The sequence below is a fragment of the Palaemon carinicauda genome, chromosome 10 (assembly GCF_036898095.1).
Source record: "Palaemon carinicauda isolate YSFRI2023 chromosome 10, ASM3689809v2, whole genome shotgun sequence".
Taxonomy (NCBI): domain Eukaryota; kingdom Metazoa; phylum Arthropoda; class Malacostraca; order Decapoda; family Palaemonidae; genus Palaemon; species Palaemon carinicauda.
In genome coordinates, this window is record NC_090734.1 from 118,616,306 (window position 1) to 118,631,305 (window position 15,000).

At 33.2% G+C, this 15,000-nt stretch overlaps 1 protein-coding gene across 1 annotated transcript in view; it reads right to left on the reverse strand.

The window, feature by feature from the left end:
• Positions 1-15,000, reverse strand: part of LOC137648209 (uncharacterized) — a 159,771-nt gene that overhangs the window by 24,786 nt on the left and 119,985 nt on the right. Inside the window, exon 4 of the mRNA XM_068381134.1 lies at positions 7,019-7,241. Coding sequence (XP_068237235.1) covers positions 7,019-7,241 — 223 coding nt within the window. The remainder of the gene's footprint in view (positions 1-7,018; positions 7,242-15,000) is intronic.

A 15,000-nucleotide genomic window follows, 5' to 3' on the forward strand; every position in this document is an offset into this window, starting at 1 on the left:
TATTGGTGCCCTGATAACTGTGAGTTCATATCAATCGGAATGATAATGATATTATTACAACGAAAACTGCCATATTATTATAACAATTGCTATCATTATTTCCGTCCTAAATATAACAATGGGATTAATAACAGCGTCAGTTATAATACTGCTACAAAAGATAACGATACTGGCAAATCATTTTCCCCTTTGCACAGCTCAACTGTATTCGAGAAAACTAAAACGATATTTCTACTTATCAATTTCTTTGAAAAAGTGACATCAGACTTAAAATTGTAACACCAAGGTATAATTGATCTAATCGTACAGTTAAAAATTTGGATTAAAAAACGGTAAATGTCTGGCAACATTTATTCCAGGATTTTTACAGTTTCAAAACGTATGTATTGACGTAAAGGAGTGATATTAAGGTCAACAACCCGTAAAAGATAATAACAAAGTAGGTAAAATTACGGTCGCCTGTATTTTGCTGAAATACGGTTGAGAACAGTATATTTTTACGGAGAATTTCCAATTAAAATTATGGTTTTTCTAACAGTGTATCGTCTTGCCAGCACTACCAAGACAAGAGGTGCTTCTTCAAAGATCGCTGTGAAGAATTTTCTAATTTTTAATGAGGGACAAGTAGCTACAATGTTAAATATTTGCCGAGAAAAAAGGTAAAAATCCTGGAATAAATGTTGCCTGGCATTCACCCTTTTTAGAAGGGATATATTGATAAGGAGTGATATTACGATCACAAAACCATAAAACAATAATTAAAGGGATATATTGATGTAAAGGAGTGATATTACGATCACAAAACCATAAAATATAATAACAAAGTATGGTAAAAATTACAGTCGCCTGTATTTTACTGAAATACAGTAGAGAATAGTGTTAATTACGGAGAATTTCCAATTAAAATTACGGTTTTGTTGACAGTGTAGACTCTAATCATGACACTTTTTTTGTAGTTAAATGTCCTTTATTATTATTATAAAAATAGTTATAAATCAAATGACAAATGTACTCATATCTATCTATCGATGTATTTATTTCTTGGCTACTCTAGATTGGTAGATATGTTAGGTTTTTTCTCGGATTATGTGGCGAATTCGGAATTGTATGAAAGAATCTGCTGGTATTTATATTTTTTTCCTTTCTATGTTTGAGGAGAGAGAGAGAGAGAGAGAGAGAGAGAGAGAGAGAGAGAGAGAGAGAGAGAGAGAGATGGGCAATGTACCTTTGGAAGAACCGAAAAAAAAACATAGCACTAAATATTATACAAATCATCACAATCTACAAATCTTCCTTGTGACTCAATATGAGGTTTGAACACATAAAAAAGGTATAGTACAAATGTAAGTATACTATTAAAAAAAGTATATATAAATATATACACAGCCTGTGCATACACAAATACTCACATTTACAATTGCATATAATACATACGCACATACCCTTCCCAAACATCCTTGAAAACAGAAACACAATACCCAAACCTTATCCCTTTATCTCTCCATAACACCTCCCTCCTCCTCCCTCTCGCCACAACTTCTCCTCCTCCTCCTCCTCCTCCTCCAACCATCCACTTCGGGTCCCATTCCATCCCTACCACGTCATACTAACAAATCTTAATTGGAGTGAATGGGTCGAGCCAGGATTTACCGAGTCTGGACGCCGAGACCAAATGAGATTAAACCCCCCCAAGTCGGCTACGCTAATTGATAGCTGGCAGGGGCCGACACACACGGTGCGCTTTGGGGGGAGGGGAAGGGGGAGGGATATGGGAAAGGGGAGAGTGGTGGTCTCATTCTCCTCCTCCACCTCCTCCTCCTCCCATTCCTTTCCCTTTCTGTCTATTCTCTTCTATCCATCCTATTTCGCTTCACGCCCCCAGAACCCAAACTTTGAAAACTGGACTCTGGGAGCTTCTTCTTCTTCTTCTTCTTCTTCTTCTCAAAGTATAATAAATTAATTTTCAAAGACCTCTTCATTCGCACAAATAACCAATTTCTATATAATGTTCATAAATGTTTATAAAATCATTTCTATCATGTTTTGCTTCGTGTCAATCAAAAAATAAGGGAAAATACATCTGGACTTTCATTGTGTCTTTTTGAAATGGAAAAAAAAAATTCTAGGTTTATAAGGAAAACTAAGATCGTCGTCAGCGTCAACAATTATAAAAAACAAATATTAAAAAGAACCAAATCGGAAAACTGATTTTTTTTAACGAAGTCAGTCACTTCAGTTTTGGGTGAAATAATATTGATAAAAAATAAAGTCGGAGGGAAAATCGTATAGAATACAAGTTGAGACTTTAATTCTTGTTTTTCTGATTCTATTCTCTCCAGATTATGAAATAATAAAAAGTGTAAAAAACAAGGCTTAAAAGCATTTTCGATGCAAAAAAAAAAATGAAAACAACACGAAATTTTAGAAAGTTTTAGTCAATACGATTAAAAATTACTTAATAAAAACATTCTTCATATTATGACGTCAAGCTAAAATGAAAATATTGGTTGAAATAAAAAAAATAAATAAATAAAAAAACAAGATTAATGCACACACCAGAGCGCAAAAGTCTACATGCCTTCTAACACGAAAAAAATCGGAATGGCCAACAAGAAAAAAGGAAATTCGTTCATCATAATTTATAATATTTCTTTTTACGAACCAAAGAATGAGTTCATAAATCATAAAATATGATATAAAAATCTTCAGAAATTTTTCACTTCTATTAATATTACAAATGTGATTACAAAAAAAAGTGTAAACTTGCTGGGAAAAGAATTTACACGTAATTTTGATAAAACAGGATTAATAAATTAGATAACATAAATGTACATTTACAATATATACTGTATATCCTCTACATAATAAATAGCATATGCCTGGTAGGGGGAGGGGGAGTTGCCATAACCTGGTAAGAGGGAGGGGTGCATTTGCGTGTATACGCATTATCTATCTAAATATTTAGTCGTCATTTCTGACGGGTCGAGTACACTGATTAAGTCAATATACTAAAGAGTGCAGAATTAATGTTCTACATTATCTACAACCATTGTGTTCCTTAGTTGTACCAGAAAGTGGTTTTCTTATGGTCAAATTGTATTTCTTTTCAGTTTAAGTATAAACTTTGAAGAACAATTCTTTTAGTGTGTGTGTGAGGATTTATATATATATATATATATATATATATATATATATATATACATATATGTATATACTGTATATACATATACATATATATATATATATATATATATATACACACAAACATATATATAAATATATATATATACACATAAATATATATATATATATATATATATATATATATACATATATATACATATATATATATATATATATATATATATACCGTATATATAAAATTACTGTATCTGGTATTTGCTGCTGCTACTTGTAATTGTGACATAAAGCACCTTGGCTGGGCTGGTAACCCAGCAAGCCTTCTCATACATCAATCAGGGAGGATTTACTCTCCTCGTAGTGTTAGGCCCTAACAAAGTGTCTGTGGCTTGCAGTAACTTGCTCTAAGAAATAAAGGCATGCTACACACACACACACACATATATATATATATATATATATATATAGAGAGAGAGAGAGAGAGAGAGAGAGAGAGGAGAGAGAGAGAGAGAGAGAGAGAGAGAGAGAGAGAAAGGCACACAAGTTTTTTTTTTCTCTCTCTCTCTCTCTCTCTCTCTCTCTCTCTCTCTCTCTCTCTCTCTCTCTATATATATATATATATATATACATATATGTATACATACATATATATATATATATATATATATATATATATGTGTGTGTGTGTGTGTGTGTGCTAATATACACCTATTTTTCAGTACCTGACCTTATATACATTTCCCGTACATACCAGTCTGTATAGCGACAATTACATACAGTACTGTACATCCTTAGCCCCAAAGCATGAGACGACATATTCACTTCAGAACAGGGAGTTGACCGTATACAGAACAATTATAAGATTTGACAGATGAGACACAAATGGAAAGCTACACTAAAACGGACGCTGGAATACTGTAGAAACGTTTAACAGGTACAGGAGGGGGGGGGGGGAGGGGGAGGGGGCTTGAAACACGGATGGGTAGAGTTGTTTAAATGAATGGAAATAGCTATCATCATCTTATTCTTACTCTGCATTATATTACGTGAGATCTACAGAGGATTTTCGTTGATAGTAATAACAACAACAAAAACAACAACAGTAATAATAATAATAATAACTAGAGGGGCACTCAGTACAGCGCGGACCTCCACCATGGCAGCTTATTTTTCGACCTTTTACACGACCGTGACCTTGACCTTCCAAAATGTAATAATTTCCAACTTTGTACATAACAGTTAATCCCTGCAAGTTTCATTACTCTACGATTAAAAATTGTGGCTAAAGAGCTGTTCACATACAAGCAAACACACACAAACAGGAGATAAAACATAACCTCCTTCCAACTTCGTTGGCGGGGGTGATAATAATAATAATAATAATAATAATAATAATAATAATATCTCATAGTTTTACGAGTCACTAAAATGGAGATACAAGCACAATATTTAATATGCAAAAATCCAATGAAAAATGCAATATTGTGGATTTGTTTCGTGATTAATAATAATAAAGATTATTATAATTATAATCATCGCTATTATAATTATCAATATAATTTCGTTTTGAATAGTACAAAAATATCATCTACAAATGTAATATGATGAATTTACGTCATTAACAGAGATGTATACCCAATAACACATGGGGGTTGTTGTGGTCTGATTGGTAACGTCTCTGCCTCGTGTTTGCCAGACGGCGGTTCGAGTCCCGCTCAGACTCGTTAGTGCCTTCAGTGTCTGCAACCTTACCATCCTCGTGAGCTAAGGTTGGGGGGTTTGGGGGAGCCTATAGGTCTATCTGTTGAGTTATCAGTAGCCATTGCCTGGGCCTCCCAGGTCCTAACTTGGGTGGAGAGGGGGCATGGGCGCTGATCATGTAATATATGTTAAGTCTAAGGCATTATCCTGGTTGCTAGGGTAATATCACTGTCCCTTGCCTCTGCCATTCATGTGCGACCTTTAAACCTTTAAATGCTTGCAAATATTTTGTTTACAAAGAGAAAGGCGCTGAGTACATGCAGTGGTAACAGTTAAGGCAAAGGAGAGAGAGAGAGAGAGAGAGAGAGAGAGAGAGAGAGAGAGAGAGAAATTCCAATATTTATGGTATACGATTTGGCGGAGTACTAATCACTCACTTTCTGTTGTTTCTTCCCAATAACACACACACACTCACTCTCTCTCTCTCTCTCTCTCTCTCTCTCTCTCTCTCTCTTCTACACCTTAGGTATAATAAACACCAGCAGTCTAACAAACATGTGCATAATTCACATAACAGCTATTCTAATTCGGCTTGGAGATATAACTCCTTGGTCATTCGATTAGTAAGGCAATGGTACTACTACTACTACAAGAGAGAGAGAGAGAGAGAGAGAGAGAGAGAGAGAGAGAGAGAGAGAGAGATCTGAATCACATGAATTTGCAAGGCACCAAGGACCTGGTTAATACTAAACCCTTGTGGTTACATGATTTTAACTTCGAATTAACCCGGCTTTTCAACAAAATGTAGACACGGTCTTAAGCTCCCTTCATGCAAGCGGATTTCTTCCGCACGGAAATATTTCCGCTCGTTAGGAGGCATGTCTTCAAACGAGAGGATTTTCCCCGAGCGGCTTCGTAATTTTTATAAGCCACTACACCGGAACCGCGCGGGTTACCAGTGTAGGTGGCTAGTAAATCACTACCGCTCGGAAATTCTTCCGAGCGGCCAGCGTATGAACGGTCTCGTTGATCTTAACGGATTTCTAATCAGCGCGGACAAAACCGTGCGGCATCAATACGCTCACGTGAAGCGACCCTTTGCATCGTAGAAACATCTCCCTCTCCTCCCCCCCCCCCTCTCTCTCTCTCTCTCTCTCTCTCTCTCTCTCTCTCTCTCAGGTGAACCAGATATTGCCATCAGGGGAACGTGATGCCATCTGCTCAAATATCATTGTTTAATAAGAATAATGATATCATTCAATGCACAAACATTTCCCCCTTACATTTCTGTTACTGTGAGAAAGGAGCAACAACAGCCATTTCACGGCAATACGCTGTTCACAACCACAGATTTCATGCAATTAGTTTTTCCTTTCAGGATTATTATCCAGTATTCATAGTAAGTTTTTGGAATATGGCTTACTAGATTTGCTGTAAGTTCATAGGTTCATTTGCCTCATGAGTATTTCGGAATATTATATGCCATGTTTACAAATTATTTAGTTCTTGGAACACTAAGTTAATTTTGCCTATGTGCTATTTTTCAAACATATCTTCAGCTCCCTTTAAATCAAATGATGATGATAATGCTACTCTCTTTGCATGAATTCCATCCCCTGAATGTAGATCTGGGGTTGCTGAATCCGTTAATAGAGAACTTGAAAAAGTACTTTTTTGGTGCAAATTATTGGGTATGAGGTTGAATCCTAACAAAACTCAAAGTATGATTGCAAGTAGGAGGAGGATAGTGGCTCCTTAACATCCATATCTACGCACTTATAATGGTTAACTATATACATCTCTATTAAAATTTTAGGTGTGATTCTTGATTGTAAATTCACTTTTGAAAAATGCATTCTGACTGTTGCTTCTTTAATTGCACAGAAAAATTGGCTTATTGAGAAAGTCTCAAGATTTTCCGTAATCAATCTGTTTTGAAGAAATTTTTTAATTCCTTCATTCTGCCTTGTTTCGAGTATTGTTCAATGTCTGGTCTTCAGCTTATGAATCTAATTTTAATTTGTTAGACGAGAGCTTGCGGTCTATTAAATTTCTTATTCCTGATCTAGACCTGAATATTAATCACTGGCACCGCCGTTCAGTTATTTATTTATTATGTTGCATATTTTTTTTTATATATATATAATCCAGACCATCCTTTGTATTCAAATTTTACCGCACTGTCCCATTCTGTACATAGTACTGGGTATGCCGTTAATTCTAACAGAATTGTCTCCTCCATCATAAGGCTCAGCATTACACAGTATTCTAGATGATTGACTGATTGATTGATTTCGATATTCTACCATCCATAATATTCTAGAAGTTTTATTCCAACTGTAACCATATTGAGGAATGATCTTCTTAATCGAGAGCTTGAATCGGTGGAACTTCACAAGCTCCAAATTGCATGGAAAGTTTATATGTTGAACAAGCTGACATAAATCTCTCTACATAGTGTATAATAATAGATCTATGGTAACGTTGTTATTTAACTTAAAATATTTTAAATTCTCGTTTAATACTTCTCTTGTAGTTTATTCATTTCCTTATTTCCTTTCCGCGTTGGGCTATTTTTCCTGTGGTGCCTTAGGGCTTATGGCATCCTGCTGGGGTTGTAGTTTAGATGATGATGATAATAATAATAATAATAATAATAATAATAATAATAATAATAATAATAATAATAATAATGACAATAATAATAATAATAATAGTAATAATAATACAAATAATAATAATAATACAAATGATAATAATAATAATAATAATAATAATAATAATAATAATAATATTTAGTAAAATGCCAGGTGCCTATATTATTTGTTTTATTCGTTGCAATACACGCAGAAATTGGTTTCCGGAACAGGGCGGAGATATAGATAAAAGAAAAATAAATAATTTCACCTCAATACAAGAAAAAAAGGACAAAAGAGAGAGAAGGGTGGGAAGTGCGAGCCTACTGCATGCAAAAAAAAAAAAAGAGACAATAAGCGAAAAATGCATTAAGAGTACAGAAGACATATCTCATCCTTCTTTCCATTTAAATGGCAAATTCATTGGAAACGTGTAGCTTCATAATTGCGTCATAATTACATAACCGACTAAAATATACAAAAGAATAATTTAAACTAGAGAATAATTAAGAAGAAGAAGGAACCCTTTTCCCTTATAAGCCGGTTTAAGCTAATACTACATCTATTATATGCTTATTTCATGAAAGTGCCATATAGTGTTCGCAGTTTTAAATGAATGAACTTCAAAGACGACGCGTAGGTGGAAGTATTTGTTCGACAGTGATTTTCATGGTTGATTTTATAACGTTGCTTTGTCAAATTATAGTGATAATGATAATGAAATATAACAATAATGACAATAGTAAAACATGACAATATAATAATCATAAAAATAACGATAATATTAATAACTACTAGCATTAATAATAACAAAATATATTAAAATATAAAAACAATTATAATAATGCCAGGAATAATAATAATAATAATAATAATAAATAATAATAATAATAATAATAATAGCATTGGTAATGCTCATATAACCAACATAAGATTATAAACAACAATCGTTTTCTATGGGGATATTCAATAAATAAAGAATTATACGCCTAAAATAAAAAAAAACTACCTTAATCTATAGCTTATCTAAGCGGGAAAGCGAAATAAAATAAACAAATAAATATGTTACTAAGTGAAGGAGACCCTGGCGAAACGATAGGATAAATCTGCAATATTCATCGTAATTTCTGCGAATTAAAAGTTTTTTTTTCTGATTTCTCCAATTTCTCTTTTCCACATTCTAAGTTGCATTCTTTTAGTGGAGAGAGAGAGAGAGAGAGAGAGAGAGAGAGAGAGAGAGAGAGAGAGAGAGAGAGACGAGAGAGAGAGAAGAGAGAGAGAGAGAGACTATAAATATACTTGCATTAATTTTTCATCAGCAATGATGAATAAATAATTATACGTATTTAGTTTATTCAGTTCAAATCAGATCCTAAAGAGAGAGAGAGAGAGAGAGACGAGAGAGAGAGAGAGAGAGAGAGAGAGAGAGAGAGAGAGAGAGAGAGAGAGAGAGAGAAATATGCTTACATTTATTTATCATCAGTAGTGATGAATAAATATACGTATATTGTTTATTCAATTCAAATCAGATCCTGAGAGAGAGAGAGAGAGAGAGAGAGAGAGAGAGAGAGAGAGAGAGAGACGAGAGAGAGAGAGAGAGAGAGAAATATGCTCGCATTCATTTATCATCAGTAGTGATGAATAAATTACTTTGCTATTTTGTTTAATTCAAATCAAATCATAAAAAGAAGAGATAAGAGAGAGTTCTTCTCTCTGTCTTTCTTATCCGATCCTCCTCCTTATTCTTGTCGTCATCATCTTTCTAATTCTTCTTTTTCTTCTTCCTCTTCTCGTAATTTGGCAGTTAAGAGGAGCCTCCTCCGGGGGCAAAGCCAGATTCGTCAGCAAGCGTCGTAAATATCCCGGGTGGAAGGACGCTGGACACCCATTAGCAGTTTCCAGAAATGACCGAGAAGAAGAAGAAGCAGAAGAAGAAGAAGAAGAAGAAGAAGAAGATGTAAGAAGCTCCCTTTAATGGAATATGTCGATTTGCAAGACTAATAGGCCAAGAGCGACAATAATGACAGGCTTATCAGGAAGGTTACGCAGTTTTCTTTGTAAAATTTGGGGGTTACAGAGTGTGTAATTTGTTCGTACGTTTCAAGTTTTTATTTTTCTTATAAATGTGAAAACCTGTAGTTTTAAATGTGGCATAAATGTGACAACTTGCAGCTTTCAAATGTGGCATAAATATGACAACTTGCAGTTTTCAATGTGTCATAGATGTAATAACTTGTAGTTTTCAATGTGGCATAAATATGACAACTTGCAGTTTTCAATGTGTCATAGATGTGATAACTTGTAGTTTTCAATGTGGCATAAATGTGACAACTTGCAGTTTTCAAATGTGGCATAAATATGACAACTTGCAGTTTTCAATGTGTCATAGATGTTGATAACTTGTAGTTTTCAATGTGGCATAAATATGACAACTTGCAGTTTTCAATGTGTCATAGATGCGATAACTTGTAGTTTTCAATGTGGCATAAATATGACAACTTGCAGTTTTCAATGTGTCATAGATGTGATAACTTGTAGTTTTCAATGTGGCACAAATGTGACAACTTGCAGTTTTCAATGTGGCATAAATATGACAACTTGCAGTTTTCAATGTGTCATAGATGTGATAACTTGCCGTTTTCAATGTGGCATAAATGTGACAACTTATAGTTTTCAATGTGGCATACATGTGACATTAACATTAATTCAATATGATAAATAAGCAATGTAGAGATAGCTTCAAACCGAGATAAGAATGTTCATAGATAAACAGTAAATCTAATCCAAATATCACTAATATTTTTCCCATCTCAAAATAATGTTAAGCATTAAATTCCCTTAAAGAAATGGACGCCTTCATCTTATGGTTCGGCGTCAATAACCTTAGATGTCAGAATGCCAGAAAACCTCAATCAATCATATTATGGCCTTAAGAGAAAAAAAAAATACCAACAAGACCTCGCATTTAATTTCTATATGAACTGGAAAATCATTAGAACCAAAATATTCATCGCTACGATAACTACGAAATAAAAGGGGACAAAAAAATAGGCTTCATTTAAGGACGAAAGTAACAAATAAACGGAAAGCGACCCGCAACTAGCGCTTGATCTGTTTCATGTAGGCTGACCTGCTTGTATGACCTTCCCAATATTGCTTGCGACAACCCATTGTTTTCTTTTTAATAATAACTGGTGAATGAGTAAATATTTGGAAACCCCACTTATCATGATAACAGCTAAAATGACATATCCTCTATATTAATTTACATATTTTTGCGTATTTTGCAAGTACACAAGTTGGTTCGTCCTCTTTGTTCCAATTAGGTTTTTTGAGGTTATTTAGTTTATCTTTGGTCATGTATTCAATTATTTAATCATAATGAAATAACCTCTTGCTGTAGGTGACACTAGAGCCCCCTATTCTAGCTAGTTTGTTATTTCCTTTTTGCCATTGCACTATTTTCCCGGTTGGAACACTTGGGCTTATAGCATCCTAATTTTCCAACTAGGGTTATAACTTAGCTAATAATAATAATAATAATAATAATAATAATAATAATAATAATAATAATAATAATACAGCATTACCTCTCGCTTAATTAATTTATTTCCTTATTTTCTTTCTCTTACTGGGTTATTTTTCCCTGTTGGAGCCCTTGGGCTTATAATACCCTACTTTTCCAACTAGGGTTGTAGCTTACAAAATAATAATAATGAAAATAATAATAATAATAATAATAATAATAATAATAATAATAATAATAATAATAATAATAATAATAATAATAGTTTGGACGGATTTAGGAATATTGCTGAAAACCCAGCGCTGGGGCCTGGAGAGGCCATTCAGCGCCCAAGGGCATCTAGAGAAAACTCAAGAATTACCCTATGAGGTAAAAGTTAGAAGAGGTTGGACACCAAGATGAAAGAGAGGAAACGAGAAAGCATATAAAGTAGAAGGATATAAAGTAGGAGCAGCTAATAGTGGAAGGAATATTGCAAAAAGACTTAAAATATTGCCTACAGTGCACCGCGCGATGAGACAATTTCTTATAGGTTATACGTCATAGGTTTAGCGTAATGCAGTTTGAGACCTGAAGAAGTAACTGATATTTTATTGAGTAATTGGAAGTTAAAAAAAAAAAAAAGGAAAAAAAAAAACTGACCACGCTAATTAGTCTTTATACATGTGGAAAAAAACGTGTACACAAATATATACATTCGAACATACATACAAACAAATGTGCGTATATAGTACAAACACACTCACACACACACACACAGATATATATATATAGATATATATATATATATATACACACACATATATATACACATATATATATATATATATATATATATATATATATATATATATATATATATATATGTAACATGATGAAAGGGTTTATGTATCGCCATGAAGAGCAAAGCTGTACAAGTCAAGGCCACCTATACTAGGTTGGTTTGCTGTGAACGATCAGACAAAATTCTCCCACAATCACTGGCCAAACAATAGACATGAATAAAGACATATCTGAGGCCTTTGTCCTGCAGTAGACGAGAAACAGCTGCATTTGTTGTTGTTATTGTTGCAGGGAAAGGAAAAAAAGACGATGGATTGACGAGGTTAGGATATTTGCGGGTATAGCCTCGCATAGAAAGACCATAAACAGATGCGTGTGGAAGAACATGCCTGAGGCCTTTGTCCTGCAGTGGACTAACAGCGGCGGACGATGATGATGATGATTTTATATATATATATATATATATATATATATATATATATATATATATATATATATATATATATATATATAAATATATATATATATATATATATATATATATATATATATATACACATATATATATATATAAACTAATGTTATTATGAGAGAGAGAGAGAGAGAGAGAGAGAGAGAGAGAGAGAGAGAGAGAGAAGACTCGTGAGGACAAAATGAGAATAGTGCAGACGTTTGCAAAGTTCCAAATCATTTATTTAATCTGGAAACTGGCGTGGCACTCGAAAATCACCTTTATAGTCGGTCTTTAACCATCTGCGCCGAGGGCGGGAGGGAGAGAGGGAGGGGGGGGGTGACGGTTTAGGGGGGCTCATCGTTCTTCTAGGTTAGTAGGGATGGAGGGGCCCCGGAGGAAGGATGAATTCGACTCCGTTGATTTGAAGAAAAAAAATATGAAAATATTTCGAATTAAAATTAAATTATTAATTTACCAATTTTATTTTCGCTAGCTCATTACGTTTTCCATAATATAAACAGCAATTTCTTCAAGAAAATAGTTTTCATGATGTATAAAAAGAAAAGAAAATTGGGAAGGCGATACCGAAGCCGAAGTCAAAAGCGACGCGTTGGGACGCGACTTATGGCAAGAAACATGGCCGCCGCCCGACTGCCACCGCCAAGGAGTCGACAACCATCATGAAGACAAATATGTCGGATTATCAGAGGAAATTTGAGGATAATGTAAGGGAACTCCTGGCCCCATGTCAAGGCCCGTATATTCCAGACAATTATCTTCCCCCAGTACGTAACTATGCGGCCGTACATTTGTTCTGAACCTCTCAACATGAGGAGAATACGAGATTAGTGAATTACTCTACGGTCTTAAATCCCCTTGATTTTTATAGCTTTCAGTTTTTTCTTTCGCTTTTTTTTCTGTTTTTCATACGCTTGAAACTTAAATGATTTTATTGTATTTATATATATTATCTATTACATTTCGTACGCATGTTCCTAATAAAAAAGAAATAATTTCGCATTGATAAATTTTAAGTTCACTTTGTTATCTAATATCAATCGATGGAACTTACAAACAATGTTGAAGATCTAATAAAACTGGAAAATATTTTTAATTGTTAAATTTAATTTAAAATCTTTTAAATAAGTCGAACAAGAATTTTTCAATTGTTAAAACACATCACATATATACACAATATTATATATATATATATATATATATATATATATATATATATATATATATATCTATATATATATGTGTGTGTATGTATGTATGTATGTATAAATGTGTACATATAAGTGTGTGTGTGTATATATATATATATATATATATATATATAAATATATACACACACACACATATATATATAATATATATATATATATATATATATATATATATATATATATATATATATCTGTACATACATATACATATATATATATATATATATATATATATATATATATATATATATATATATATATAGTTTAAATATTTGCATATTAAATACATGTATATATATGAATATATATATTATTATTTATTATTATTGCTAGCTAAGCTACAACCTTAGTTGGAAAAGCAAGATGCTCTAAGCCCAAGGGCTCCAACAGGGAAAAATAGCAGTAACGAAAGGAAATAAAGAAATAAATAAATGATATAAGAAGTAATGAGCAATTGAAATAAAATAATTTAAAAACAATAACAACATTAAAACGGATATTTCATATATAAACTATAAAAAGACTTATAAAACATTTGCTGTAAGTTTGAACTTTTGAAGTTCCACTGATTTAACTACCCGATTAAGATCATTCTGTAACTTGGTCACAGCTGGAATAAAACTTCAGAATACAGTGTAGTATTGAATCTCATAATGGAGAAGGCCTGACTATTAGAATTAACTGCATATGTACACACAGCAACTTAAGGATCAGTAAATGGTAACCTCTTTCCGGTGTAATATCTGAAGAGATCCACATCTTTAGAAGGTGGTCGGTTTCAGAATACCACGACCAACAAGTCCCTTTCATCCCGTATTCTAATAATCTCCTATATTAAGAAAACCACCAAATAAGAATAAAAAAAAAACCTGAATAAATGATAAAGATTCGCCGACGAGATATACTAGATCGAAGATAATTTTACTAAGACTTTTCGGTACGAACACTAAAAATAAGGTTTTTTTCAGATTGATTAAATAATCCTAGACTTTAGTATATACAGTAGTATATAAAGATGGGCTTTTTGCTGTACTTTATCTTACTACTGGGTATAATTAGGGTATAATCATTATATTTCTTAATTATTTACTAAGTAGTGGAGAGTCCCTTCTCTCAAATGCATAACTGTCGCGTAGTCCAGGAGTTGGGGAGATCTAGGCTCGAAAAAGTGAGGGCCATTCTTTGTTTTTTCTCTCTCTCACTCTCTCTCTCTCTCTCCTCTCTCTCTCTCTCTCTCTCTCTCTCTCTCTCTCTCTCTCTCTTTCTATATATATATATATATATATATATATATATATATATATATATATATATATATATATATATATATATACACACACATATATAAATTATATATATATCATCCTCATCATCATCTCTTCCTACGCCTCCTGACGCAAAGGGCCTCGGTTAGATTTCGTCAGTCGTCTCTATCAAGAGCTTTTAATTCAACACTTCTCCATTCATCATCTCCTACTTCGAGCTTCATAATCCTCACATATGTAGGTCTGGGTCATATATATATATATA